General features: G+C 46.7%; 1 protein-coding gene across 6 annotated transcripts in view; it reads right to left on the bottom strand.

The window, feature by feature from the left end:
• Nucleotides 1-700: 700 nt before the first annotated feature.
• TTF2 (transcription termination factor 2) overlaps nucleotides 701-27,346 on the bottom strand; it is a 35,542-nt gene continuing 8,896 nt past the window's right edge. For 2 of the 6 annotated variants that reach the window (XM_045203782.2, XM_053917821.2), the window contains exons 4-23: nucleotides 25,726-25,792; nucleotides 23,881-24,804; nucleotides 23,457-23,571; nucleotides 22,922-23,107; nucleotides 21,012-21,139; nucleotides 19,474-19,555; nucleotides 17,909-18,028; nucleotides 16,331-16,481; nucleotides 14,617-14,722; nucleotides 12,647-12,828; nucleotides 11,764-11,917; nucleotides 11,349-11,440; nucleotides 10,473-10,555; nucleotides 9,947-10,080; nucleotides 9,009-9,179; nucleotides 6,722-6,780; nucleotides 5,664-5,814; nucleotides 4,879-4,961; nucleotides 3,462-3,536; nucleotides 701-1,063 (exon numbers count right to left, since the gene is read on the bottom strand). In XM_045203782.2, the coding sequence (XP_045059717.2) occupies nucleotides 919-1,063; nucleotides 3,462-3,536; nucleotides 4,879-4,961; nucleotides 5,664-5,814; nucleotides 6,722-6,780; nucleotides 9,009-9,179; nucleotides 9,947-10,080; nucleotides 10,473-10,555; nucleotides 11,349-11,440; nucleotides 11,764-11,917; nucleotides 12,647-12,828; nucleotides 14,617-14,722; nucleotides 16,331-16,481; nucleotides 17,909-18,028; nucleotides 19,474-19,555; nucleotides 21,012-21,139; nucleotides 22,922-23,107; nucleotides 23,457-23,571; nucleotides 23,881-24,804; nucleotides 25,726-25,792 (3,208 nt within the window). In that variant the 3' untranslated portion in view covers nucleotides 701-918. Of the gene's footprint in view, nucleotides 1,064-3,461; nucleotides 3,537-4,878; nucleotides 4,962-5,663; nucleotides 5,815-6,721; nucleotides 6,781-9,008; nucleotides 9,180-9,946; nucleotides 10,081-10,472; nucleotides 10,556-11,348; nucleotides 11,441-11,763; nucleotides 11,918-12,646; nucleotides 12,829-14,616; nucleotides 14,723-16,330; nucleotides 16,482-17,908; nucleotides 18,029-19,473; nucleotides 19,556-21,011; nucleotides 21,140-22,921; nucleotides 23,108-23,456; nucleotides 23,572-23,880; nucleotides 24,883-25,725; nucleotides 25,793-27,346 lie in introns of all 6 variants that reach the window. The other 4 variants (XM_053917820.1, XM_045203784.2, XM_045203783.2 and 1 more) reach the window with 3 other exon arrangements.

Consider the following 27,346-nt stretch of genomic DNA (forward strand, 5'->3'; position numbering starts at 1 on the left):
GGACAATCCCAATGCTAGACGATACAGTAGTACAAAGATGAAACAATACAGCAATACCAAATGAAGCATTGATACTAAATGTTACAAGTGCTGTAAAGGTAAAAATACTATTATAAAAATGGCAGAAATATTAACTTGATACAAATAGTACGTGATATGATAGCAATACGGAATGATAAGACACTAAGTGATAAGATACCAGCTACTAAATGAAACAAGGACACAAACACTAAACATCTCTTTATGTACAAAGCACCTCCTCAATCTTAACCATGGCAGGGAGAAGTGCCCAGACGTGAGAACACTGCAGAGGAATGGCCGAAGGGGTCTACTCTCTGCTCAGCCCACAGAGATGGCTGCAGCCTCACTGGCAGGAGAGGAAAAGAGACCGGATGGAGCCCCTGTCAGAAAAGGTAATAGCACTAGGTCCCCCATCAGCTGAGAGGAAAACAGCAGCAAAGGGAAACATCGATGTGAGAGAATGATCAGTTGCCTCCCCACGCACTCCGACCAGGGATTGAACCCACTACCTAGGTATGTGCCCTGACTGGGAATTGAACCAGCAACCTTTAGGTGTGTGGGACGACGCTCCAACCAACTGAGCCACCTGACCAGGGCGGCAACAGAGCTTTTACTGAAGCGTATGCACAACTCTTCCAGAGTGTTTTCCACAATTATCTGACACTAAAACAATTTTTTAGCCGAAGTCATTTATTGGTGTGTATGTCACTCATTGAATAAGTTGAATAACGTGACTGACCGAGCAGCTGGTTAACATAACTGATCCTCATTCTGCGAATAAGAACAAGCTTCCTGTGAGGAGGGCCTGATGGTGAAATGGGACGCCACGGAGGGCGCAGAGGACCGTGCCCACTACCAACCGACAGTGGCACCGTTCGGAGCTCTGTAAACAGGAACTTAGATGCCAAAAAGGACTTTGAGGTCAGCCAAGGTGAGCTTGGTGATGGATTCTCCGGAGCCTGATAGAACCTGTTTGGCCAAATTTTTCTTTGTTTCTTGGAGCTGCAAGATCTTCTCTTCTACTGTTCCCTCACAAACAAATCTAAAACACAGAGAAGCAGAGGATCAGGAACCCAAAGCAGCATATCTGATAACATCTGCCAACTTCTACTGTGCTTTAGTTTTTAAATGAAGTTTCTCCCTTCGCTGAAGCTCTCTGAGGCTTGGTTAAGAGCTCTATGTTTAGGCGGTCCAAAACAGCGTGGGCTGAGTACACGCCCTGTAAAAATGATGTGACTCAAATCAACACTTTTTCCTTCTCAAGTTAAGGTAATTGAGAAATGCCAAAATAAGCAAATGACATCCCTATCCAGAAAATGTAGAGACCCAGCTTTCACACAAAAAGCTCCATCTTGATAAGATCAGAAGGCCTTAAAGCTTACCAGGTTTCTGCTAGGTACGTGTGCTGGTTGAAAATAGAGTATCTAACTTCTGGGCGAATTCACACTGACAAGTTTTCCAAACTGAGGAAAGGCCCCTGCTGTCACTCACTCACTCGTCCATTGTTGATTAAAAATTCACTATATGCCATGTGCTATGTTAAGTGTAGGTATGGAGAGATTCATACAGTCTTGCTCTCAAAGCGAACACAAGAGAGAAAAATAAACAATAATAATAACGCCCAGAAAGTGCAATCATGGAAATACGTCCAGTGTGCAAGAGGAGCGAGGGGAACTCTGGCCGGAGCACGGGGGGGGGGGGCTCCACTGAAGAGCTCACTGTTAACGTGCAAGTTGGAGGGTGAGCAGCATTTGCCAGATGGAAGAGCGGGGAGGGCATCCTATGGAACCGGAACGTAAGCAGAACCATGGCTGAGGTGTAACGTATGGTATGTGGGAGGAAGACCAAGTCATCCCGTCTGGCCAGGGCACAAGTCAAAAGGATTCCGCCACGCTCGAGGGAAGCTCGAGAGGCTGGAGGGCCAGACCCCAAGTGGCTCTGCGTGTCATGCTAAGAAGTGCAGATGTGAAAGAAGGAAGGGGCAGTGAGGCTGGGAAGGAAGGGAAGAAAATTAATGGACTTGGTAGGTCCATTAATGGAAAGTGAGAAAGAGGGAGGAATCTAGTTTCTGGCACTAGGATTTCACAGTGACGGTCTTCACACAAACGAGGAATTCAGAAGAGTAAATAGCTATGAGGTGGTGGGAAGAAACTATTCCATTTGCGACATGTTGAGTCCCTGGTGTAACAGCAGTTACTACACAGTGAGTTCTCAATGGGTAGGAACTTCTGGAGTTGAATGAGATGCGCGCGTGAGTGAATGAATGACGGGTGAGTATGTGGGCAGTCAGACTCAGACACTGAGCAGGGATTGGATGTCCAGGTCTGCAGGTCAGGGGGTCTTGGAACCGAAGATACAGATTTTGGAGTTAATGGACTAGACAGGATTCTTAAGGAAGGTGCACCAAAGCGAGAGGGGAGCTAAAGACGGGAAAAGTAACAATGGCTGGGGTTGGCAACTTTTCAAATTCATTGGTCCCCTTAACAAGAGCAATTTCAGTGGGACACAGGGGTGAAAGTTAGCTGGTCAAGGTTGAGGAATGAATGGGAGGTAAGCAAATAAAGACAGTGATATCTAATTCTTCAGGAAATGCAGCCAGAAAAGAAAGGAGAAAAAGAGGCCCACAGCTGGAGACAGGACTGAAGCATTGATGCTAAAGGCAGGTTTTGTTGTTTCCAAAGAGAAGAGGGGCCGAGGAGAGGAATCATTTACAAAACGACTGGCTTGTGCTCTTTGAAAATGTCAGTGTGGTAAAACTGACAAAACAAAAAAAGACTGAGATATCGTTCCAGATAAAAGGAGACAAGAGCCGTGAGTCATGACAACAAGGCTATGCAGGACCTCGGCTCTTCTTTTGCTGAGAAGGACGTCATTGCGACACGTGGCAAAGCAGCTCAGGCAGTAGTACTGTCTCATTGTTAGCATCCTGACTTTGACACTTTTATTGTGGTTACATAAGAAAATGTCCTTATTTTTAGGAAATGCACACTGAAGTATTAACAGGTAAAGAAGCATCATGCCTGTAACTTATTCTCAAATGGTCCAGCAAAACCGTTTATACACACATACAGAAATTTTTTGTATTGTTCGTGTAAGAATTCTTACATTCTTTTTGTATGTCTGGAATTATATCAAAATAAAAGTCATGAGCGAGAGAGCGAGAGAAAGGGAGAGGGTCCTTTCATAGGCTGCCTAGACTGAGATAAGCCTCACCGCTGTGGACAGCTTGCTCTTCTTTTGCAGGGGCCAACTCCAAGGTCATCCCCAAACTGCCCATGTCCCCTTCCTGACTGTGAGTACCAAGGAGGATGTGGCCTCAGGAGCATCATTAGTCAAGTGATCACCAAATACTTCACATTCTATTAAAACACTCCCCACGAGAGACTTGCACGAAAGCAGAATTTGGGAAGGGCCCCAGGGCCCGGGCGCCCTTCACTTACTTGTGTATGACAACATCCTTCTGCTGCCCTACTCGGTAAATCCGGTCACAAGCTTGATCTTCAAGTGAGGGATTCCTGGTGGAAGAGAGGCAAAGCTCAAAGGCACTGACATCTGAGGCCAGGGGTGGCCAGCGCCACAGGCAAATCCACCCCACAGCCTGTCTTTGGTATGACTCTAGCTAAAAATGGTTGTTATGTTTTGAAAGATTGTAAAAAAGACAGAAAGAATCCTACAATGAAGCATATGCAACAGAGACCTATGTAGCCTACAAAGCCTAAAATATCTAGAGAAGAAGGTTTTAGATCCTGTCCCAGGCTATGCTGGCCTCAGAAAGTTAAGTGTCAGATATTTCCCTGCCCTCTACTGAGAAGCGGGGGCACTGCCTATAGTAACTCAGCACTGTCATCGGTTCACAAGTGTTAGTAACAGAGGTAAAACCAACGTTCAGATTCGGTCACTACCGAGCTGGGCGATCTGGGCGATCTGGGCAAATCATCCAGCCTCCTCTACATTTCACATTGCTACCTGGAGACATGAGAGCTGGCTAATGATCTCAAACACCTTTCTCGACTTTCACATTCTGTGACTCAGCTAGGGAGGCAATTTGTTTCCTTCTTTATAGGTTCTCATTCTCAACTCCCATCTAGTCTCTCTCCTTACTGCTTTAAAATCTTAGATAACATTTCTCCATTTCGGAAAATAGCCTAATTCCCAGTCTGCCTTCCTCACTCCCAGGCGTAGGTAGCGGAGTCCCAGGTGAGACTCAAACACATCCCCAGGACAATGGTAACAGGCTGGCCTGCTTGTGCCCATCGGGGCTGCCTGGACAGTCCCCTGATGTGGGGCGATCCCTGACCGGCACAGCTGGAGAACCGGAAGCTGGGGCTAATTATGACACTTTTCTTTACCAACACGTGAACTCATTTATCTAACTTCCCAGAAAAGTGCTGTCACCTGGGAGGCCAAGGGCGACATGTTGGCTGTATTCCTAACGAAGTTAGAAAATCCCTCCCCCTTTTCCTTTTAGAGTAGCTGCTCCCTCTTTTCCAGGGTTGAGAGTTCTCCAGACATCAACAAATATGTCTGAAAAATGGGATTTTGAAGAGGTAGGACTGAGGGATGTAGCTTTTAACTGTGAGGAAAAGCCCTGCTCCCAGTTTCCATGGAAACAGATGTTAGAATAACAATAAGGCGAATGGACTATTTTCAGCAACACTGGAGGCCTTGTAGCTCAGGAACGCAGGGCTGCCCACTGGCCCCACGCCCTGCTTAGATCTGCACCTGCACACACGTGTGCACTGAGGCATCCTCCCCACGCAGAAGGACCGCGGAGGACGCGGGGAGGCCCTACTACTGCTCTAGCCTGCCGCTTCCCCACTCTGCAGGGACCACTGGGGAGAAGTCCCGAGTGCTTACCAGTGCATATCCAGAAGGAAAAGATGGTTTCCGCCAGTCAGATTTAGACCAACACCTCCGGCCAAAAGAGAGATTAGCATAACCTTCCAAAGAAAGCACACCGTTAACTTCACAGATTTTGGTCTCATGATTCGCCTCTCCTTCTGTCTCGGGTTCAAGCCCCAGATCAATGTAGATAAGCAGTGTTCCTACCAAATTTCCTCCTGCTGTCGTAAAGGCAGTAATTTGAGACTGTGAGATGCCTCACCTTTGAAAACATTCTTACTTCACATTTTTTTGGTGAATGTGTCTGCCAAACACATAAACCCTACACACTCTAGAGGCCTGGGGCGGTCAGCTCGGCAAACTTTCCTTTAACCAGATGCCGTCTGTTCCATCAGCTGCTGCACCCCCGCCCCCGCCCCCACCGTGCTCCTCCTGCCCATCACTTACTAAAGCTTTCCAAATGCTCACCATCCATCATCAGATGCCTTCGTTCTTCCACCTCCCCCCATATTTCCTCATTTCTAAACCCCACCTGTTCTTCAAGGATTGCCTCCTCCTCCACCAAGATGCTCTCGATCCAAACCAGGTCCGCTCTCACTCTCCTTTTAACCCTCATATTTTATTCTCTTTAGAGTATTTGCATACTTTGATATGCACCCCATAAATGTCTAATACATGAAAAAGACCTGGAGGGATCAAAACTATGAATATATTTCAACTGAGCTGCTACATTAGAATTCTCTGTAGAACTGAGAAACATTTGCTCCTAATTATGTAACTCCAACTCGACCAGCTCATACCTGAGGGCCCCTGGAGTTATTAAATGCCTCTACCAAGTCCATTCTCTGTTTGGGGCTGACAGAGCCATCAATGGTGGCGTAAGTCAGTCTGTGCCTCTTCAGGTGCGACGCTACGACCTTCAGCATGCTGGTCCACTGAGACACAATGACACTGGCAGGAGGGAATAAACGAATCATCACCCCCGCCAACAGATTAAACTCATCTGCAGGGCATTAATGCCCCTATAATTCTTACATTCAGTTGTCAAATGTGGATGAGGAAAGGCCTTCTGTTGCCCAAGGGGGGAAAGGCACACACTTAGATCACGTTTTAAGATTGTAATGGAGATAAATACATTGTGACATTTTAAAAATGGTGATAATGCCGCCAGGTGTTTCCAGATCCAGCCTGTGATGTGCCTGGTGCTAACTGCAGTCAGGGTCAAGTGGGGACTAGACTACACTCAGCTCCGCAGCCTCCAGCTACCTGGGGGTCTGATGTTCACGCACAGCCGGCCCTGCTCCTGCAGAGAAGGGACGCAGGCCGCTGCCCTTTGCTAGTCATACAAACAAGCTGCCAGGACTTCTCTACGCTCCTCATCCAACCCCTCCATGCTGTTTAATTAGTTTTAAGATTTTAGATTAAACTATTTTCCATATGCAAATGCAGGTTTGTGACACACATGTAAGTGGTAACAAACAACAAACGGACCTCCTAATACCCATCCCCCTCCCCTTAAGAATATCCCCAGCTCGGAGGGGGCTCCCTGTCTGCCCACACAGCTCTCCCACCTTTTGCTTCTGTTACTCCCTTGCTTTCTTTGGGTGCTTCTTGACTTTTAAATACTTCTTCAGGGGCTTAGCCTACTCTGACCCTCTAGGGGTTTCCTTTTCGGTCAGCGCCACAAATACTTTAATCAGAAATCACAGGGAAGTTGGGCTATAACCTCAGTGCTTTCTGCGGGGCACAACCCAAGGTCCTTGATATAAAAAGCTAAGATTTATAACTATCAGCGATACCAGGTTTTCTTTCTTAGTATTTCACAAGCAACACTTGGATAATGAAATAACACATTTACCTCTTTTGGGACCCTGAATCTCTTCGGATTGCCTCCAATTCTGCCAGCAGCGATGAAATCTGGAAAAGGTTATATTAACGTGTGTGGGTTTAAGCACTCTTCTCCACTCTCCCTCACCTGACCACCGAAGCGGAATCCTGGATGGTAAATCCCCTCTGCTGCTGGTCTGAGCCCTCTCTGCAGCCAGAGAGCTACTTCTGAAGGGTCAGTGTGTCACTGTCCTCCGCTGGTTAAGGCCCCACGAGTGGCTCCCCACTGAGGTAAGAGCCAAGCTCCTTACAACGACCCTCGTCTCTCACTACGCCTTCAGACAACATTGTAGTCATATCAAAATCCCTCCTCCACCGAGCCACGCCGTGTCTCATCTTTGTGCATTCTGTTCCCCCTGCCTAGGACACCCTTACATGTCAACTTAACGTCACTTCTTCTTGGAGGTCCTCCCTAGCCCCCAAGTATGGGTTAGCTGCCCGCTGCCCACAGGCCACTGCAGCGCGTTTTGTTTCCAGTACCATGGTCTTTTTTGTACTGTGTGTCAGTTGCTTATTTAATCATCTCTTACTTTCATGACTTGGGATGCTCCAAGGCGGCAGAATCTGGTCCATTTCTGTGTCCCTTGCACCTAGCACATTACTAGACCGCAGAAGGCGCTACCCTAACATTTGTGGGAGGAGACGATGAAAGATTTACCCAGATGAAGGCCTGTTCCAAATGTTGTTGAAGAAGAGGACGTGTCCAGACTGAGTGACACTTGCTACAGCTTGCAACCTACTCTCTGGAGATTTATAAAACCCCTTGGGTACATTCGAATCCACAGGGGAATCGGTCAGCAAGAACACGTGGGCATGACACTGGACGGCAGCTGAGTTCATTCTTCCCGACTGCTAATGTGAGTGACCTTTCAAAAGCCTCTGGAGGGCCCCAGAGTTCACCCCCAGACAGTGGAGGAGGAAGAGAATTCGACTAGGAATCTGAAGATGAAGAAAGTTCTCACTCTGTCAGCACCTGATTGTATCACTTCAGAATTCCCACCGAAGAGTTCGGACTCCTCATTGGGAAAGTGGGGCTGAGCCCGATGAACTCGGAGGTGCCCTCAGCCCTGCCAGTGCACACTGCTGTCACAGCGGTCACCTGCAGAGGCCCCACACGTGCCACTGCTTCCCGGTCTGAACAAATAGGCGGGTGCCCGGGCAGCAGGTGGGGCACAGGACTGTCCCATTTTGAATTAGAAGGAAAAAAGCAGGTACGTGAAGTGTGTGGTATCTTGACAGCTCAAGGTCCGGAAGTGCTCTGCCTGCCACGTGAGAAAGGTGGTGGTGGGTATTCGGAGAAAACTGTCGCGGGGAAGCAGGATCCATGGCCCATGTGCTGGGGTCAAATTCCAGTAACGTTCTGTCTGAGCTCCGGTTTACGTTACCAGAGAAAACTCCCTTCCCCTCATAAAACAGCCTTAAGTGGTGTGAACTACTGTTAATGGGCTCGTGCTAAGGAGCCTTGTGAATAAACATTACCCGAGTAGTAGACAAGACACACGAGTGATTGGGAAGGTAAGTTTTAACCCAACAGCTAACTTTGAAGGCACCAGGACAGAAAGTCCGGCCACACACGGCGCTCTTCTTATGTTTCTCTCTGCTGTTAGTGGTAAAGACTAGATAAATATTTTAGAAACTTAATTAAAAGTATTCTGAAGTAACACAGCCCCTCGGCAGTGACCTCCTTTCTAGTTCCTTCTTTAAACAAAGCCTTTGGAGACAGAGGTGGAGGCCGAGAAGGGGTCTGAGATGAAAGGCGGGACTCATGTACAGCATTATCTCAGCCCTCCGCCACTGGGGCTCTGCAGCCTTCACCAGCCCCAGGGAAAGGAGAACAGGGACTAATGAGGGCAGAAGGCTGTGTAGGAAACACTACTGCAGATGGAAGCCTTTCGACAAGTGCAAGCAATTGGCTCCCAGATGCACTCAGCCACCTCCAGGGTCCAGCCTTGGTTGTGTTCCTTTAAAGCTTCCTGGAAACAGACCCCTGGCTCGCTTCGCCCCGTTGCTAGCATAAAGCTGATAGGCTCCTTTCCCAGTGACCCCGGACAGAAAATCTGCCTTCACGGCCGGGATGGCCCCCCCCACTCCCTGCCAGGCCACCGTGTGACTTGAGTGTTACTGGTCAGATAAAATTAGAATTCAAGAGGGAAGGGACAGTTGGACCAGCCACAGTCGAACAGTCCTAGCTCTGCCATCCAATGGACAAACATGTGAAGAGTCCCAGTCCTTTCTGCAGGACAGAGGTGACAGAGTACCTTGGTGCTCTCTCTCGTGTCTTCAAAAAGCTCCGTGTTGAAGCACTCGCCATTAAGGGAGACGGTGGAAGATGGCTCTGAGCTCTGGAGTTCGGACAAGGTCAAAGCTCCGAGCTGCTCCTCCAGGGAAAGGAGCAGGCCTTCGCCCTTCAGTTCTGTCGGGTCCAGGGCCTGCGCAGAGGACAGACAGGGGACAGGAACCGGTGGACACTGAGGCAGCAAGCCGTCTGACGCATCAATGAAGCGCTGACAGAGAACACTCCACACAGCGCAGTGTCTCCTAATTTATCATCAGTGTCTCCTCAGAGAAACCCTGATGCACATGTAATCTTGCAAGTTTTTCACCAGATTAAAGATAAATCAAATAGAACTTTTTAGTGACATGCCAGGCATATTACGTGATCATTCTTTTCCCCAGCGGGGACAGTACAGTACATTAAGCTATTGATAATCAAGATTCACTACTACAACTCCTCAAAAGAATAAAAAACTCCTCTTAATTATGGATGTGCCTCTCTCCAATGTAAAGGCGACTTTTCCAATTGTGTAAATACTTGAGTTTTCATACATTAGACTTAAAAGCCCTAATACTACCTGAAGGCAGAAAAAAACCTAAAACATCTTAAAATACCAAAGTATTCATAAATGGTTTTCTTTTTAACACAATGCCATTTGCCATTCTTTAAAAAAAAAAAAAAGCTTATTTAAAACAAAACAAACCATAGAAACTGTTCTCAACACCATAGGAACTGTCAAGATCAATAAAGATTCATATAAAACATAGTAAGATAAACAGGCACCCTCTTTCCTGACCCTCCAAGTAGTACAACCAAACACCCACCCGAACCCCACTTCCCAGCAGACCGGACCCCACAGGCAGAGACTGAAGCAGAGCCCCCGGCAGTGCCTCCGAGTACGGAGCTAACGGCTGCTCTTACCGACTTCAGCAAAGAAAGGTGACAGCAGCACTGGCGGAGCCGCAGCAGCTGCGACAGCACGTGGACAGTGCTGGCCTGCGGCGAGTCTGCAGCCGCAGGGCGTGCAGGCCCACCGGGCCCGGGCTCCTGCGCCGCTTCGGGAGGAAAAAGAAACCACAGGACACAGTGAGGGCTCACAGCAGAGAAACATGGGATGAACCGAGAACTAAATGATGCTCTTTTCAAATGCTCTGGTCTGAGGTCCAATGACACACTCACTCCTGTTCACTCCAAATAAGCCAGAGGAAATGCTGGTGTTCTTTGCCAGCCTGCTGGTATTTAATGGAGCAGGTTGTGAACGGGATTTAAAGAGCAGCTTAGCTCACCAGGACTGACGCTTGCAGGTCAGCATGTCGTATTTTAGTCTGAGGCTCCTAGCTGAGGTCAAGTCCCCGACACCAAGAATTCACAGCCTCCCACTGTGGTAATTTTATGAATCGAACACACATTTTTACTAGTTGTACGTGTTCGAGTGTCCACTGCTTACCTCTACTGAATGGGTTATCAGGGCTTTGTCCAGGTTGGTTGCCCCCACTTTCCTTTCTTTTTAGATAGGAATGTAGAGCTGACCTGTCTCAGATCAAACAAGAAGACGCACGTATAATGTTCGCCACAACCACAGGTTTACAATGGCCTCCGCTTAACTGTGCTTGCAGCAGGGCCTTGAAAAACGGTAAAACTCAACTTGTCAAACTACTTAGGCTTATAACAAGCACTGGTCAAAGGTTACAAAAAATAGCTATAAAAAACAAATCATTTAAAAATTACTAATAAACTATATGTTAATACAAAATGATGTTTATTAATATGCAATGCACTGATATGTTGATATTATTAGCATAACACAATAATATTACTTATATTGATGAGTATTAATAAATATAAGGTATACAAAGAGAAAAAACATATGTATGCTGGAAGCGAGAGGTAGTGGGAGAATAAATCTGGAATTCAGGGAAGAAGAGTTTTAGGGAAAGTACAAAGACCAGATGACAGGAAGGATAATGAAGCAGTTTTTTTTAAAGTTCCAATGAGATGCTGGGTAACAGGTCCAAGATCAAAGAAATGTAATTTCCCAATAGGCTGGTGAGGACCAGATGACTGGCACACAGTGGCCACGCCCTAGCATTTCTGTGCGCGGAAGCCATTAAAGGACAGGTTCGAAGGCCTTCAACGTGTAAATGAGACAAAGGTGAGCTGAGCAGGGGGGTAGGGGGCGAGAAAGGGGAGTATAAAACCAGGAACGCAGATATCCACCTGATCGATGATACCACAAATACAGTTCAAAAACGCGGGACTCAGTGCCAAGCAAGGACAGAAAAACCACAGTACATGTAAGGAGGCGCTTCCTCCTGGCACACACCTTGATCTTGCAAAAAGGACACTGTAAACAGTCTTTTCATCTTCAGAAAGCTTTAAACGGTGCAACTGAAATCTGCGCTGGGGAAGCATCACCTTGGAAAAGTAAAGGGAAAAAAGCAGCTGGGATGAAGTTACATAAGTTAACTGAATGTTCCAGAGTGAGCCCCAGAAAAGATTGACACTGGAAATCCAGTCAAGCCTGGAGAGCAGCCTCCACCCCTCCCGACAAACAGGGCTACTCTCACACAGCACGACAGGACGGCTATGAGGACAGGAGGCACAGGACAGCAGCCCCAGGGCCTCCGCAGAGGGAAATGGGAGGCTCCGGAAGCAAAGCAGATGGCTGTTCAACCCCAGGCGAGGACAGGGTCGCCGTCCATCCCGCCCCCCCCACTGACACACAGGAATGTGATTACCAGAGGCTTGCCCACGGAGTCCAGCTGGTCTTTTGTTCTCCGCAGCAAAAGGCTCTTGGTTAGAATACTTAACCGTTCACCGCCTTTCTTTGAACCGTTGTCAACCTGGCTCTTCCACAGATTGAAATCATCAAATGGAGAACAACGGAGAAACCTTTTTTGTTGGGGAAGGAGGACAGAGAGTAGGGAAGAAGTACGGGAGGATGGAGTAAGAGGTTCAAAGAAAGATGTCAGATGAAAAACAAATCAGATTTTCTGTTCCATCTGTCATCCCATCATTATAAAAAGGGAACTTCACAGCAAAGCTCTGCTAACCAGATCAAAGAGACCCAGGTCAATAAGGAAAACTGCATTACAAAAATGTGAACTTCCCCATTAACGATGTCTGTGTCATCACAACAGGACATGCAACCAATAGCTAGAATTTATTCCTACAGCTTCAAAGGCTAGCAAAGAAATTCCACATCCTCTTACAGGCTGACTTCAATAAAAGAAAGTATTTTTAAATCAGAATTCTTTTCTGTTTGCTTTAAATAAATCGTAGTCCTGACCCTTGGTCACATGCTTTAAAGAAGAAATAGCCAAAAAACATTCACTGAACTGAAGAAAGATGACTTCAATTTAATTGTTTCCTTTAATTTAATCTGTCCTACATTTTTTCCATACTTAGTGGCTGAATGTAATCAAAGTCCTATATCAGACAGTCAATCAACAGATTATTTTTCTCATAAATATTAATTCTTTTGCCCTTTAAAGGTCGACAGGCTTGCCATCTGCTCCAGGAGATAACCTGGCACGCACCGGAGCTTTATCATGAGCTATGAAATAATTATGAAGGGTTACTGACAGGGTGCACATTTACACAATCCCAGAGTTTACTCACTTTAGCAGGGAGTACATGTCCAGCAGGTTGTTCTGAATGGGGGTCCCGGTGACAGCCCACCGGGCACGGGCCTGTAGCTTACACACAGCTATGGAAGTCTGCACTCGGGGGTTCTTCACATTGTGCGCTTCGTCCAACACGACCCGCGCCCAGACTACTCGAAGCAGGGGTGTTGAGACACCCTGGAAGAAACACCCACGAGACCCAGCAACACTGTGGGAAAATGCACACGTCCCCACGAAGATAGGGGGAAATAACAAACAAGCACGGAGGACCCACTCTCACCTTCAGGTTGGAGGGGCACTGAAAGAGCACCGAGCTTAAGAAACCAAGAGTGGGAACTCTCCATGGGTACAAATAAGGCACTCGAGAGCCCCAACCCTGAGCTTAAGATGCTTAACAGTAAAATGTTTTCTAATTTGAATTCTCATTTATTCTTTCGACCCACTTTTGAGCAACAGCAACGGGTTGGGACTACAGTAGGTGCTGAACCTGCAAACTCACTCATTCAATAAAATATTTACAAAGTTTACAAAAAATTCACTAAAAATGTATTGGGAGTCTACTTTTATAGGTAAGATGCTAAGCCAGGCGAAAGGACAGTTCCCACCCCCACAGTCCAGCAGGGCAAGTATCAAGATACCTGCAACTCAGGTTACTCACAGGGAGCCCCGTTGGATAATTCAGCACAGACTGCAGGCCCCCCATCTTGTACCCCATGCTGTACCCCTAATCCCCGAAAGAGCAGCTCAACATCTGCTGAACAAATGGAGCGCTGTGACGTAAGCAAGCACAGGAGATGCATTTGACCAAGTGAGGAGGCAACGCGTTCCGTTTAGAGGGAGAACAAAGGCACAGCAGCACGACAGTGCACGGTGGAGCAGGGCACACCCCTTGGTACAGCAGAGCCAGAGGTGACACAGGAAGGGCTGGGTGTAGGTGAAGAGGGACATGCAAGTAGGACAAGGTCATAAAAAGCCTAATGTATCACATAAAAATGTTATCCTGAAAGCAGTGAGGAGCCACTGAGGGACCTACAAAGTTAATCATCTACAAAAAGTCAGAGTTGGCCAGGTCTCTATTTTAGAGACCTCCCCAAGTACAGAACTCTGTGAATATTCTATTAGGAAAACATGTTAAAGATGAGTTCCTGGAACAACACTATATTTTCAGGGAAACAAAAAAGCCCATAACCAACTTATGCAGTAAAGCCTCTGCCCAGGACAACCGAGACTCTCCGGATGCACAGGCAAACATTTGGGGTTTTCCCTTGGTTTCCATTTGTAGCCTTATTATTTCAGCCCCTTCTCCTCAGAGGTGGAGAGAGGCCTAATACCAAAATACTAGTACTAAAATACTAGTACTGAAAGACTAGTATTTTAATAAATTTATAAAACATATCCTGAGAGTATACCCCATAGACCCCAAAATAACAATTGCAACAAGTGAGGCTTTCTTATAATCATGTGATGACAACCACAATTGCAATGTAGTTATCATTAGTTATAAAAAAAAAAAAAAAAAAATTGGCAAGCCCTGGCTGGTGTGGCTCAGTGGATTGAGCTCCCACCTGCAAACTGAAAAGGCTGCTAGTTCAATTCCCAGTCAGGGCACATGCCTGCGTGGGAGGCCAGGCCCCCAGTTGGAGGCATGCGAGAGGCAGCCAATCAATGTGTCTCTCAGACATTGACGCTTCTCTCCTTCTCTTTCTCCCGCTCTTCCCCTCTCTCTGAGAGTAAATAAAACCTTTAAAAATAAAACAGCTGAATACTGTGCCAAACCTCACTCTTCATCAGTGAGGAGGCCATCTAGAATAAAAGAGGGACAGAGAGCTCTTCATTTCCACAGGTGGACCACCTAGGACATCCCTGACCTCAGGCGGGTGCCTCTGCTACCCCCAATGCTGTGACAGGACTCGAGGTAAAGGAGGCAGGGCTCCAGCTCCCCTCCCCTGGCAGCCCCAGCCTCACCTCCGCACTGAGGTTTGTGCCCGGGACGTCTCCCTCTTGCTTCTTTGTGGGGATCTCCTTGGCCAGAAGGCTATAGGTGGTGATGACGATGTCATATGTAGAGAGACTGTGTACACATAACACAAAGCAAATGGTAAACGATTCCTCTGTGACTGACAGCAAGAGGCAGAGTTGATTTCTTTATGTAAAAATGCCTGTGGCTGAAGGACAGATGACAGAATTCATTCATTTATTCCCTTATCCACACATGTGATTCTGGAGAGTAAACTTGACTCACTTGGCTTCCTTATCTCTCATGACTGATCATTTTTACAGTCTACTGACTATAATTAGGACAGCCTCCCTCTTCCCTTCCAATGAGTCAGAAAGGAAAACCAGCTGAGCTCGAATTAACCTTGATAATATCTGGCAGGTACAGAATGCAGGGAAGGGAACTAACATCTAGTAATGATTTGACATAGATGATGCTTAAGTCCCAGAGATGCTTAAGTAAGAGACTCGCAAAGCACTTTGCCTTTCATCATCGGATGCTTTCTCCTCTGTTCTAATGGGTTTACAAAAACCCATGACCAAGCTTTGATATTTGGGCAGAATCATGCTGTAAACTTTCGGTTTACCTTGCCTACACTCTCTGCATGTAAAGATTCTTAATAAAAGGAACAAGTCTTTTTCCAAATTAATACTGTGCACCGGAGAGAACTTCCAGCTACACTTTTGATTGAAATGATATGACTAATTCAGATAGGCAGCAATAACTACGTGTGGCCTCAGGATCATATAAAGTATAACTGAGAATGATTCCAGTTGGTCAACTAGTACACTGTGAATACCAAACCAGGTATACTCAAAGTGCAAAGCCAGTGAGATGCAATTTATTTCTAAATAAAAATCTAGAACAAAGGCAGGCCGTTTCTCCTGGAGAAGCGTGCAGGCCGCCCCGATACCCCGCGTCTGCTGGAGGGACTCTCAGTCACGAGAGTGGGTGTTGCAAGGGTCACCAATCCAGCAATTCGCCCCTGAGAGGTAACTTCCCGTTCTTTAGGAGGTAAAATACCCACCATCAGAGGTGGGGGAGAGGAGCACAAACAACTTTGTTCTTCGCTAGCTCAGCCAGTATTCAACCCAGACCCTCATATCACAATTAGGAACAAAACTGCCCCCCCACCCCCCACAATTTCTTTAAATCCAAAAGGCAAAGACTAGGACTCAAATTAACAGCTGAGGAAACATTTTCTTTCCTCCTTCCTGATCATTCCTCCTCAAGAATTCATAAGGTCTAACCCTAAACTCTTGAAACTTAAAATTTCTTAGATGATTCATACATGAAAAATAGTCATAAAAGTATAATCAACCTGTATCAACTAATCATTAATATCATATCAAGGCGCTCTGTAAGACCGAGCTACTTTTGGTCACACTAACAGGACTGTGAGTTTGGAGTCAGAAGTTCACAATCATCAAATACTGTGAACGCTGCAGCTCCCTGGCGGGCGACCCAGATCTGCTCACGCCTGCTTTTTGTTGTGGACAGCGACAAGCGTGCAGCAAAAGAACTCCATTTCCTCTCAAGAGGCCTCTCTCGGTACCGGCGAAGGCTGTTTGGTGATGCGAGCGCCAATTAAACGAAACCTCAGGGAAAGCAGGTGCGGTCAATACAGTCTCTTAAGCCCAGGCGCTGAGCACCTCCTAGGGACTGCAACATTTCTGCACTTACACTTTTGCACGTTGATCCCGATTTGGCCCGTGATAGAGACAGACTCTTAGTTTGTTGTTGCTCACACGTTTCTCCACCTCCTTTTTCCAATGATGGATCAGGGAAGCCGGACAGACGATAAGTGTTCCACGGGAAATGAACTCAGTGGAGTCTTGAGGGGGGGAAAGAAATCAACACCTAGTCACACCCATGAAATAGCGTTTCACTTGAGGCATTACCTTTCTCTCAACTGACCATTCCTTCGATCAATATTTTTAACAACTGCTGCTCTTATTTCTACACATAGCTTGTAGTAGAAGGAAATGGAAGATATGGCCTTTTAACTCCAAACACTTAATTACTTCGTATTTTCCCCTATGAAGGTGTCAGACACAGAGAGAGTCTACAAAGGGAGATGAGAGTGGGCAGTACACGACCTCGGTCTAAAAAGAACAACAGTGCACTTCCAGTGGCCGGAAGGTAGAAGCTGGATCATATCCTAACTCGTCCTGGGCTTTATCAGAGAGTATTATTTTTTTCTGAAAAGCGTAACTTAATTACATCTACATTAAAATATATAAGTACAGCCCTGGCTGGTGCAGCTCAGTGGATTGAGTGCCAGACTATGAACCAAAGGGTCACCGGTTTGATTCCCAGTCAGGGCACATGCCTGGGTTGTGGGCCAGGTCCCCAGTAGGGGGCGTGCGAGAGGCAACCACACATTGATATTTCTCTCCCTCTCTTTCTCCTTCCCTTCCCTCTAAAAATAAATAAATAAAATCTTTTAAAAAATAGATTAAAAAAATAAAATATAAGTATGAAACCCTCTCAGATGAGCAAACGTTACTTTGGAGCCAGTGGGGTATTTGTACCACTGCCCCTCATCCCTGTGTGTGTACACAGGCACACACACATGTGCCCGCATGCATGTGCGTGTACACACATGCTGCCACCCCACACAGGAACACTGGATCCAGCTACAACCGCGGTCGTCAGAGGCCCTGAGAGCTGGCAGCCGCCGATTTTTTAACTATCTAACCAGCTGAGAGATGTACTTGTGTGCAAGGCAACCTGCATGTGGTGGTGTCTCTAAATAACATACGGGACTTCTAAAGGACTTGTACAGTCGTTATACTTTAAAATCAGAGGTTGAAATAAAAGAGAAATTGTCTAGCACCTGGAAACTTCTGGAATTTCAGAAACATGGAAAACAGCTTCTGCTCTTGTGGTTAAAGTCTGAATTTGTGACAGATTCCCCTTAAAAAATAACACATGAACTAATTTGGGTCTATCTTGTAGCTATTTCCTCAACGTTAATAAAAATAATCATTAGATTCAGATTAAGTTTTCTAGAGCCTTAGCTTTCTCCATAAAATTCTTCTACTGACAGGTCAAGCTAAGTTGACGTTAAAAAAGAAAAATGGTCACTTCGAAAGCCCACTTGGCATTAGAAATGATACCACAGGAAAGTAGCCTAACACTACACTTCCAATGCATTAATCAAATACGGCCAAGGCGGGCTTTTGCAGCTCCAGGGTGTCTACTCTCCACTGGCTCAAACGATGTAGGAGACGGCAGGCTGCGAAGGCACTGGAATACCATCTTTGGAAAGCCAAGTCAAGGCCACGTTTTTGTCCTTTTCTTTGTTTTCCTCTTGGTTCTTCTGGGTCAGGATGAGTGCAATCATCGTCAGGGTTTTTCCTAATCCCATGTCATCCGCTGGAAAAGATAAATAACAACAGGGGAGGTAATTACCTCGGGCAAGGAATCAACTCAGCCTCAAGAAAAGAAACATGTCCCGCTTGCTACCTGTTTTACCGGTGCTTCCACATTGCCGGAGTTGCGGTGAACTCAGAACAGTCCTCCGTTCCCTTAATTTATTCATCAGAGGCCTAAATTGACAGTCCTTCAGAACTGTCAGTGTGCCAGCCACTGAACTTACCTAATTTACTATTAATACCCTGTAAAGTATTATCCCCATTTCAACAGTTTAAATCATCATTCTGACATAAGCAGAAGTGTAACGCCTCAGCAGGAATTCTGGTCAAACGCCAGCTCTGCCGCTGTTCAGAAGAAGAGTTACACAGCTGTCCACTGAAATCCCTGCTTCCAAGGCTGACCCTTGGCTGGCGCCTGGGAACTCGAACTGACAAGAGTGGCTCACAGGGTTTAACCTGTTTGTACAAACAACACGGTTTATGCTGAACACCTGCCTTCCTTCCTGGAGTATGGAATTTACGTACATCCCCGGCTGAAGCTGCCTATGCGACAAGCCCTCAGTAAAAACCTTGGGCACCGAATCTCCAACAAGCCTCCCTGGTTGGCAACACTTCCCGTGTGCTGTCACTACTCACTGCTGGGAATTAACTATGTCCTGTGTGTCTCCCCTGGGAAAGGCCTCTGGAAGCCTGTGTCTGCGCTTCCCTGGGACTATGCCACATGCCTCCCCCCTTTGCTGACTTTGATTTGTATCAAATCAAAACTGCTGTATCATTATTCTTATTTTGTAACACATTACAGCCATGAGCATGACTACATGCTGTGCGCCCACAGTGGACACTTGTCACGGTTTCCAGAAATCGAGCACCTTGGAAAACCTTACTCTGACGAGTCCCCGATGCAGAGCCTGAAACACGTGCTTCCCAGGCCGCCTGCAGCTAAGGCACCGGCAACACGACCTGGCTCCACAGACCACATGCTCGCGTGAACTTCGATTCGGGTGTAAGCAACTTGAGAAAAGAGTCTCCCTGAGAAACCTTTTCTGCAGGAAGGGGTGGACACAGAAGTATCTGATTTGGGGATGGCAGTGCCTGATGGAGCAAAGCAGCTGTGACAGTTTCCACGAGACACTGGCTATTACTTGGCTCTGGCCATTGCTCCTACAAGTTTGGTCTCCAGCCTGCCACTCTGCACCTCCCAGAGATTCTGTGGGCCACGCAGAATGAACTCTGCCTTCGCTTAACCGGCCAGAGTCGGCTTCCACTGCCTGCAACCAAGAGCTGACCGATCCTACAGCTCAGGATCCTGAGCACGTTGCTTAAGCATTCCTAACCTCAGTTTCCTCATCTGGATAAGAGGGCAACAACCCCACAGAGCTGTAGAGAGGATCAAATGAAACAATACAACAATGTGCATGTTGGCTCTTTCCATAATCCCAGACTTACCCAGAATTCCTCCATGTGGCTTCTGACTTTCTCTCCAAAGTAACCAGGCTAACGCCTGCTTCTGGTGCAGTAGCAAAGGGACCTGACAAAAGGAATGACCGAAAGTTAAGTATAAATTCCTCATGAGAGGCTATCCTGGGTCCTGCCTACCTGGATGCCACATTCCACTCTTTTCTTTTCTATAAGTAATCCTCCTAATATTCTAGATGTCATATAAGCAGCCGTTTTCATCGTGAAGTCCTTGACTCCACCCTGTCACCTGGGGTATCCATATGGCCTGTTCTGCCCACAACAGTGTGACTGATGCCCATTGTCCAGCATGTCGATCAAGAGCCCCCTCTCTCACCCCCAAGTGAGAGTCCTGGTTTGTCTGCTTAACCAGCCAAAGGCACCGCTGCAGCCAACACCTCGCACTGCTCAGCCTGCTTTCACAGCCATTCTGGTGGTTTTCTCTTGGGGTCTCTTCAGTTGCACTCTCCTCTCCGTAGCCAACAACCCGGTCTGCATTGTTAGCCATAATTTTCAATAGCCCTTTAACTGGCACCCCTCTCTCTAGTCTTTTCTTACTCTGATTTCTCCTATATTCCACGACAAAAATAATCCTCATAAAACACCCCTGCTCCAGATTCTGTAGTGATTCCCTATCTCTTGAGCTAGTGTGACGTAAGTTCATTCACCAACGCCAGGCTCTGCCTCCAGGGAGCCTTCCTCTTCAGTAACTCACCTGCTGCTCCCAGCTTGGGTTCCGATGGCACCTGTCACCACTTACTCATACCAATCTCTGCCTCTTCCCTCGAACCACCACTCCCTCTAACTGGGGAGCCCTCCCACCTACCCCTAGGCCCGCAGCTTCAAGGCACCAGGTGGGCAGACAACATGAAATTATTGACCTAGAGTGACTTTCCTTTATTTGGATGCCTTTTGCACTTGGTATGCAGCCCATGGTACCTTACAATGCACATTCTATCTCCGTCTTTGAGTCACTTTCTAATTGTTTCATGTGTGTTGTGCCTGCACTTTCACCCCCACTAGTTCTTTATGAGCAACAGCAATTCCTTTGTATCCTTTTGGCTCCTACTGAAGGCCATTACTAGACCCGTGGCTGCTACAGACATGGAGAGCTGACCCTTGAACAATGAGGGGTTGGGTGCGCCAACGCCCATGCAGTCAAACCCCGCATGTAACTTATAACCGGCCCTCCACATGGGAACTCCCAACCACACATCGAAAACGCAGCTGACCCTTAACCATGCAGATTCGAACTGTGCGGGTGCCTGTAAATGTGGATTTTAAGTGTAAGTGGATCCACGCAGTTCAAACCACACTGTTCAAGGACAATCGTATAACTTGATGACTATAGGGAAGAAAGTGCTTTTTGTTTCTCACTGTTAAACAGAAAAGGGGAAAACAGGGCCAGGGAGGCCACTAAAGCATCATCTGCAGGGAACACGTCAGAATGGCACTGTGCTGGGCCGTCTCGCAGCGGCCACCCTCTCCATGGGCACTGGGACACTGTCACAGGACTCACTGCAGCTCACCTTCAACCCAGCTGGGTCCTCTGCCACAGCCGTCTCGCCAGGGGATGACTCGAGTGATCGATGCAGCTCATCAATGGCTTCACTTGTGACTTTCCACACGGCGTAGAGGCGATCTTGGTTCATAGGACCTGTGTACAGACAGGTGTTACCTGAGGCGTCACAAGTACCACATCCTGGCTATAGCTGCAAACAGGCAATTCGTTATTTGCCAAATGATGGAGCTGAATGGACTTAAAGTTCATTTTTTTAATTTATTTTTAATTAGAGCTGACATACAATTTTGGGCTAAAAATTCTTCCCTCTGGATTCTCCTAGCCCCACAGGCTCCTCTATCCCCATTCTCTGTCTGTTTCTCTTCTTCAAATCACATAAGGGATAAAATAATCGAAAGTAAAATGAAAAAATAAGATAACCTATCACATGTTTAGTAGATCTTTTCCAGCTTTGAAGAAGTGGCAGCGGAAAAGAAATGCCGTCAGTGTTTTAGAAAGACAAGGTCCCTTGGGCTGGGCACAAAGAGGAGTCAGCGACAGAAAAGGACCGACACGACGGGGTTCAGGCAGACACAGAGACCACCCTGCAGGGCACGGCGCGAGCCGACTGCCCTTTACTGGGACACGCTTTATGCCAGTAGCCCACTCAGTCTGGAGAACTTCCAGTGAAGTTACTTAATAACACCGGCACCTCAGCTGGTTGCAATTTTAGGAATGAAGTACCATATTTTTCAGACTATAAGATGCACTTCCCCCCCCAAATTTGGGAGGAAAATGGGGGTGTGTCTTATAGTCCGAATATAGTGTACCTGGCTCGTTGGGGGGGCGGGGGTGTGGCAGTGGTGGGGGGCATGGGGATGGAGTGGGGCTTGGTTTTTTTTTCCTATTTCCTCCTCTAAAACCTAGGTGCATCTTATAGTTCAAAAAATACGGTATTCAAATAAGAGATTTCTACACCAATAAACATTAAACCCTTCCAATGTTAAAATGTTTTCAAAAGGGAAGCTATTTTAATAAAATTGTCCCCAAAACAAATTCCATAATCTCTGACCTTAATAATCTAACATAATTTAACAGTCCTGGAGATGACTTGGTCACTGCTGTGAGGACGGGGCGACGCTGCAGCCCAGCGACGCCCTCAGAGCAACCCTGCCCAGCCGTGGCCGCTGTGCTACTCCAACAAGGGCGCTGTCTCGGAGCCCTGCTGACTGGCCTTGGCTTCATCTGGCACGCAGTCTACATCGCCTCGTGAACTACTGCTCTTCAACTTTCTCCCCCATCTTCCTCTTCTCCACGTTAGCTGTCTTCTCTCCAGCTCCCTTTCCTCACCTCTAGCGGCTCTCTTTTGGGAGAAAACTGGCTTTAGCTTTGCTGGTCACTGCCCGCCGGCCTGAGCTCCTGCCACGGGATGAGCACTCCAGCCGATCCTGTTACATACCTGAGGCCCTACTTGGGATCTTTGTCGTGCAGCTACTGCTGAACTCACTGTTTTCTGGAAAGCTCAGGATGCAAACACTCAGCTACACAGGGTGTTAGTGTTCTTGGTGGGTCTACTGGCTATCAGTCTCTCATCAGGTCATTCCTCTGCTCTGCCTTAACACACACACAGAAGGAAGACACGCGTATCTGCTGATCTACCTATTTCTACATGATGTGACTTCAAGTTTTCATTCACATTTTCTAGATTGACTATGCGCTGGCCACTGGGTTGAGTGATCAAGGTCAGTGAACAAGGCAGACACAGTGTCTGCCCTCAGAGAGATCTAAATAACACTGTGCCAAGCTCAGCTGAGCGTCGCAGTCTTTCTTAAAACTCAGGAGTGGCTTCTGCCTTCACGAGCACACACAGACATCCACTCGCCAGAATCTGACCCCATAGGCGCAGATTCCCACCAGGGCCAGGCCCCTGGATCTTACCTCCATAGCTCTGACTGGACTGCCCAGCAGCTACCTGGCAGGCAGCCTTCAGTCCTAGAGGAGGACCCAGACGCTGCAGATCCTGACCCGGCAGGGGTTTGGCTGGCACCAAATGGGGAGGGTCCGTGGTAGTTTTTGTGAAGCTACTCTGTTGTGGTACTTGAGTGTTACTCTTCTCATCAGAGCCTGTTCAACAAACATGGGAAGAACAGATTGAAGTTCAGAAAAGTAAAGGAATTATATGTTTAAGGTGAGGGCAAGAGACGGTGGGGATGACCACTATCCCAACAAGCTGGGGAAGGCTTCCTACAGTGTAGCATTTAAACAGGCACATAAAACAATGGGAAAGGCAGTTGGGACCACAGGAAATAGGAAAAAGCTTTTATAAATTACAGATGTCATTTAAAAGGAAGCTCAGAAGCAGGTAACAAAATGGGAAGGTGAATGAGTCAACATTCTTCACCAAGATGGCTTCTTGAGTGTCTCTTGTGAAGTTCATGCAAACCTCAAGTTCTCGGGCACAGCCCGTGTTTACCTGGCTCTGGGGAGAGGGCGAGAGCACCCAGCGCGTCCTCCAACTCCTGGATTTGCTTGAGCAACTTCTGACCTTTGTCTGGAAGAACCTGAATGTTCACCGAGGCCAGCGTGCTCTGAAAAACAGGTCCAATAGAGTGGGTCGCTCCTCTCAAGTTGTTAGAAATACAATGCTTCAGATTAAAATACCCAAAATGCTAAAACTCTGAAATTATGGTCTTTTAACTATGTGTGAAAACCAAAAGTTAAAAATAAAACCTAGCTGACTTACCAATCCTGAAAATATAAACATAGGAAAAGGCAGAAATAAACACCCTCCAATAAAACTTTGCTCACATTAACATCTTTAACGCGTGTGTGGAGTCCCCAGCCGCCCACAGTAAGCAGAGCTCTGACCTTCACACCAAAGCGCAAGTCAGCATTACCTTCTTCTGTTTGAGCTGGGTCATGAGGTGCGCACGCTGGCCTGCTGGGTCTAAAGGTTCTACCTTCCTGGAAACACCCGAGACAGGAGACATTTTCCTTTGCACAGTTTGACCAGGGAGTTGGAGGTTCTCCTTCTTCTGTGGGTCCGGAGTCATGTCTGAGAGTGAGGGGCACCCTGGCTGAGAGGAAACAAAAACCACATCATCTTCCTCACTGTCACCGCTGCCTGTGTCCGCTGCTCGCCGCTCTCCCAGGGAAGGCCCGGCAGCGGGTGGCGTGGACTGGCTGGCTGGTCCTTTTGGAGCAGGTGCGTGACGGGCCTGAGACTGAGCCTGGAAATGGCCCTGGGGCAGCATCTCCTGGGCGGCCTGCATGCTCCGATCGTCCTTGGCCTTTGTTTCTCTAGCCTCCCGGCTCTTGGGCTGCTCCTTGCTGAGGTGTTCCCCTTCCAGGGGCTTGTTTAGTGGGTTTTGGCTGCGAACAATTTGAGGTAAAGGCTTGGTTTCCTTTTCTCTCAGAGGTTCTGATTCTTTTTGGACATAATGATTCTCACCCTTTGGTTTCTCCTGAGTAGAAGCAGATGGTTTTCTCGGCTCATTACCATGGCACTGTTTGGATCTGATTTCAAAAAGGTTCTTTTTGTGCCTCCCTTCAATCTCCTTTGCTTCACGTGGAAGCTCTGTTTTCTCCCCTCGTGGCTGCTCTTGACCTGCAGGTTTTTCCTCTACCACCAGGCCAGGTGAGAGATCTTTTTCCACCCGGCAGTTAGATTCAGGCCTCTGTTCCTTCTTTTGATCCAGGAGCAGGTCTCCCTTTTCCCTTTGCCTCTGATCAGCCATCTTTTCCTTATCTTCGCCTTTGACGAACTGTTTCCAGAGAGGTGGTTCTTGATTCTTGTCAAGTACCTTGAACGGGTTTCTCTGCTGGACGGGAGGGTAATGAAATGGCTCAGATGCATGCTGGGACTTACTGGTTACAGAATGCTCTTTGGAACTAGGGTCCTACAGGACAAAGAACATAATTTTAATATATTAATGCAAACTCTATGTCTACAATGTCTTTTTTTCAGAGGAAATGGAAACAGGTCGATATTTCTGAACATGCCTGAGACTATCTCTGCCTCTAGAAAAGACCACAAGCCAAACTCATGCAGTATTAACAGCGATTTCAATGCTTCTGGCCATGAGCCCTGCCTTTCCAGGCCTTGGACACGTGGTGCCGAAAGCAGAGCACCTTTCCGATGGCAAGAGCCACAGTGGGTACTTTTCATGAAAAACTGTCCTCTCACGATGAGCTTTTCCCCAAACCGAAGTGAGGCCCCGTGCTTACTTGGTTTGGCTTTAGGCAGCTTTCACTGCAGGAATCCAGAATCCTAAGTTCAAGCTATCCCTGCATGGAAACAAGTTTCATCACCCCCCTCGGTCTAGTTTCTCATACAGCGAATATTTGCAGGATCTCTCCCAGCTTTCATATTCTAGAAGTTCGTAAATTATACTTAGCTTATTTTACCAACATCAAGGAGATATCAGTCTATAAAAAGATACTGAAGTTAGTCAAGTAAATTAAATTTTTCCCTAATTAGAATACCGACTATATTTAAGGCCCCAGGAAATACTTAGGTAAATGAAATAGGAGACAGATAATTAAATCTTGAATATAACCAAGTAGTCTTTTGAATTACAAGTCCCAATGTGGCCTACCTTCCTTAAAGAAAAGAACTGCCTTTCAGAGACAGTATGATGAAGACCATGTAGTTTATATTGTATTTCAAGGTCTTTCCAGGTGATGGCACAGGTTAAACAGTCTTAACATAGCACGTTTGAAAACAGGTGAATAACTCCTACCTGCCAGGGGATATACCCACACCATTGCTTCCTCTCGGTCTTACTTCTAATGCACCGGAAGAACAATCTAATGAAGTGTAAAACACAAATAATCAAGGCTGTGAAAATCCATTAAAACAAGAGATAAACTTGTTTTTAATCCAAGAAAACATTTTATAACTACTTGATACTGGTTCTGAAAGGTCGCTTGAAACCAATTACTCTTCCATGGACCTTTAAAAGCCCTCTATTGCCCAGGATACTCATAAGGGCTAAAAGGTGAATCGGGGGTGTCACGGTAACCAGGGTGCATGCACCGATGTACTCTTTTTACTCAGTAAAGAGTGACTGAGAGGAAGACACTGACCAGCAGCAGCTGCTAAAATCAGAAAAACAGTGATGCCCAGACCTTATGTGTCCCTGATGGGCAGCAGCCATCCTACCTACAAAGCTAAAAATAAATCAAACAGATAGATGGAATACTAAGCAGAACCAAAAGAAACAAAAACCAGCCTAATCTGGTCAAACCCCTAGATCCAACGACCAATTTACAAGACACGCAAACAGCAGAGAAACATGTAAAACCAGACCATGCGGATGTAATCTGCAAAATCCTGAAAGTGGCAACTGCTCTCCAACAAACGACTTGATCCCTTCAGCAGATAAATTACGAGAGAAAAAATGACGGAGGGGAAAGTTAAGAGACTTGAGAGAAAAATCAACCAGTTGCAATGGGTAAACCTTATTTGACCTGATATAAACAAAACCAAAACTACTAAAAAATAAACTATTTATGATATTCACGAATCTAATAGAAGCTTATACTCAAAGCGGTTTAAAAAACAAAAAAAGAGCCCATCCCTTTTAGAGCTACATACTAAAATATTTACAGAAGAAATTATGTTATCTGGGATCTGTTTCAAAATATGGCAGGAATAGGTATGGATGTGACAAGACGAGCCAGGAGCTGGTCACTGTCGGAGCCCCTGGGCTGCACTGCTCCATCCTGTCCCTTTTGTACGTATTCGCGATATCCCCTTAAAGAGAAAGACGAGGAGTCTTCCATCCCAGGGCAAGCTGGTCCGGCACGTGCGAACAGCCTGCACTCCAGCTACGCAGAAAGGGCTGCACCGCCCCGTTCTCACATCAAACCGTGCTCTCCGGCCTACCAGACTTCGCGTGTGCATCCCTCTGCCCACAGGACTCCTCTTCGTCCCTGTTTGCCCCCCGCCTCCCAAATCACTGGCTACTGCAGTCCTTCGGGTCCCTCAACGTCCCGTTCAAGTCATTCCTCCTTCGCGGGGTTCTCTCACAGTCCCTTCCCTCTTCAGCCACTGCACTGCTGTTGCATTTCCGTTGTACTTGGTTGTATTGCATTTGTACCCGTCTCCCTGACTATATTTTTAACAACTGGAAGGCAACAACCACATATGATCTCTTTATTTCTAACAATGCCTTGCCTTATAGTTAAGTATTGCTGAAAAAAAAACTGAATTAATCAATTTTTTTTGTTAACTAAAATAACTCCTCAAAGATTTTTAATCAGTTAAATAAAAGGTTTAAACATATACATTTACTTAGTTGTTTAATAGGTAGTGTACTCTATCAAAAACTGTAAAACGGCAGTGAAAAGCACCCCTCT

This window comes from Desmodus rotundus, unplaced genomic scaffold, assembly GCF_022682495.2.
Source record: "Desmodus rotundus isolate HL8 unplaced genomic scaffold, HLdesRot8A.1 manual_scaffold_322, whole genome shotgun sequence".
In the NCBI taxonomy this organism is placed as follows: Eukaryota; Metazoa; Chordata; class Mammalia; order Chiroptera; family Phyllostomidae; genus Desmodus; species Desmodus rotundus.